We start from the raw sequence: 1,693 nt of genomic DNA, 5'->3' as shown, positions 1-1,693 counted from the left end.
CTGCGGGGAGGGTGTTTGGGGGCCAAAAGCCTCCATCCAGAGACTGGCTGGCCCTCACTCTGCTTGGGGCAGACCTTTGCGTCACTTCCGCTTCTTTCTTTCTTCTCCCTCTTTCCTTCTCTTCTCAAACTACCTTTACCTCGACTTCCTTGTTTTCTCCCTCTCGCTCTTCCCGTTGGCTGTCCTGTCTGGCTGGGCGGGAGGTCTGTGTGGTGCCCCGCTGCCCGCCAGGGTTAACCCACGGCTCAGCCCCTGCCCGATGATCGCTGCCAGGCTGCTCACGCCCCTCCCTGCTGCTCCGCAGGCTCAGCTGAAGAAGACGATAAGCGAGACCGTGCGGTTCTGTAAGCAGTCCATGTTCATCTTCGATGAGGCAGAGAAACTTCACTTTGGCCTCCTGGATGCCATCAAGCCCTTCATGTCTCACACCAAGGGCCAGGTGGATCACCAGAGATCCATCTTCCTCTTCCTCAGGTGACTTTTGGGCCCCCAAATGGATGGGAGGAACAAAATGGTGGAATTCATCCCGTGAGGTGTGTGGTATGGTGGGCTCGGGTTGCAGGGGAACAGAAAGAGATGTGTGGCTTGTCCAAGAGGTGGTTGCCTCCATGGCTAGATCGAGTTATTGATGCTGGGCATCCCCCCCGAGTACGGGGCATTTGCAGGAGGAGCTGAGGCCCAGCTTAGCCGGGACACCTGAGCCAGTCTCTAGGCATCGAGATGAGGAACCAGTGAGGGAGCTGGTGCGGTGCCACGTTGCACAGGTGAGGGAGAACCTGTGCGCCAGGGAGTGGAGCTGGGGCTGCAGGTCTTAGTGGAAGCTTTTGTGCAGTGTGGCACCGTTAGTGGGGAGCGGGAGTGCGGGGAGTTCCCGCTGCAGGCTGAGGCGCCGTCGCTCTGCTGTGCTGCGAGGGCCAATCCTGGCACCGCCTCCTCCTGTGCTTCAGTTGGTTCCTTCCCCACGGGAAAGGACTTGGGCACGTGCACCCTCGTGCTGTCCCTGACCCAAACCTAGGTGGGCTGCGTCCGCAGGGAGAAGCGGGACACCTCCAAACCGAGGTGTGAGGTAGGCACGTGCCTGAGGTAGCCAGGAGGAGACAGCAGTAGCCAAGGAGAGACAAGCAGCGTCTTGGGTCCCCCTCGGTGGAGGAGTTGCAGCCATCACCTGGCCCTGGCAAGAGCCCTTCCCGCCTCTGCCGGGAGTCGTGGTGGAGGCAGCAGGTTCTCCCTTGCCACTGGGGTCAGGGCGGTGCTGCCTGCTGCGCGGAGCTGGTTGTGTGTCCTGCCCAGCAAACCACGCGGGTGTCAGGGGTGGACTTCAGCCCCTTCGTGCTGCCAGGCAGAGGGCAGTGGGGTGCCTTGAACGGCCGCAGTGTCATCCTGGGCAGTTCCGTCGTTCCTGGTGGCAGTGTGACACCGACCTTTTGTAGGAGGGCTGGCTCTGCCCCAGGGCTCCTTTGGGCACTGGCCTGGGCCGGCAGCTTCGGGCAGGTTTGAGGGACGGGCTGGCACCGGCTGCCCGTCCCTGGTCAAAAGGGGCTGTTTCTCCCGTGGCCCGGATGGGAGCAGGGTCGGTACAAGCTGTTTCCCCCCCACTAACGAGGCAGCAGGAGGGCAGGAAACCGGGTGGCTTTTTAATTTTGCCTTCCTCCTGTTTGGGGAGCGGGTCCAGAGCCCTGACACGAGAGGCTGG

The 1,693-nt window shown here is 61.8% G+C and overlaps 1 protein-coding gene across 1 annotated transcript in view; it reads left to right on the top strand.

Moving 5' to 3' along the window:
• Positions 1-1,693, top strand: part of TOR3A (torsin family 3, member A) — a gene marked incomplete at its 5' end in the record, with an annotated part of 5,692 nt that overhangs the window by 1,936 nt on the left and 2,063 nt on the right. Inside the window, one exon of the mRNA XM_010142306.1 lies at positions 305-474. Within this exon, the coding sequence (XP_010140608.1) occupies positions 305-474 (170 nt within the window). The remainder of the gene's footprint in view (positions 1-304; positions 475-1,693) is intronic.

The sequence above is a fragment of the Buceros rhinoceros genome, unplaced genomic scaffold (assembly GCF_000710305.1).
Source record: "Buceros rhinoceros silvestris isolate BGI_N320 unplaced genomic scaffold, ASM71030v1 scaffold20770, whole genome shotgun sequence".
Lineage (NCBI taxonomy): Eukaryota > Metazoa > Chordata > Aves > Bucerotiformes > Bucerotidae > Buceros > Buceros rhinoceros.
The sequence above is the reverse complement of the archived record's forward strand: the minus strand, read 5'-3'. Positions and strand labels throughout refer to the sequence as shown.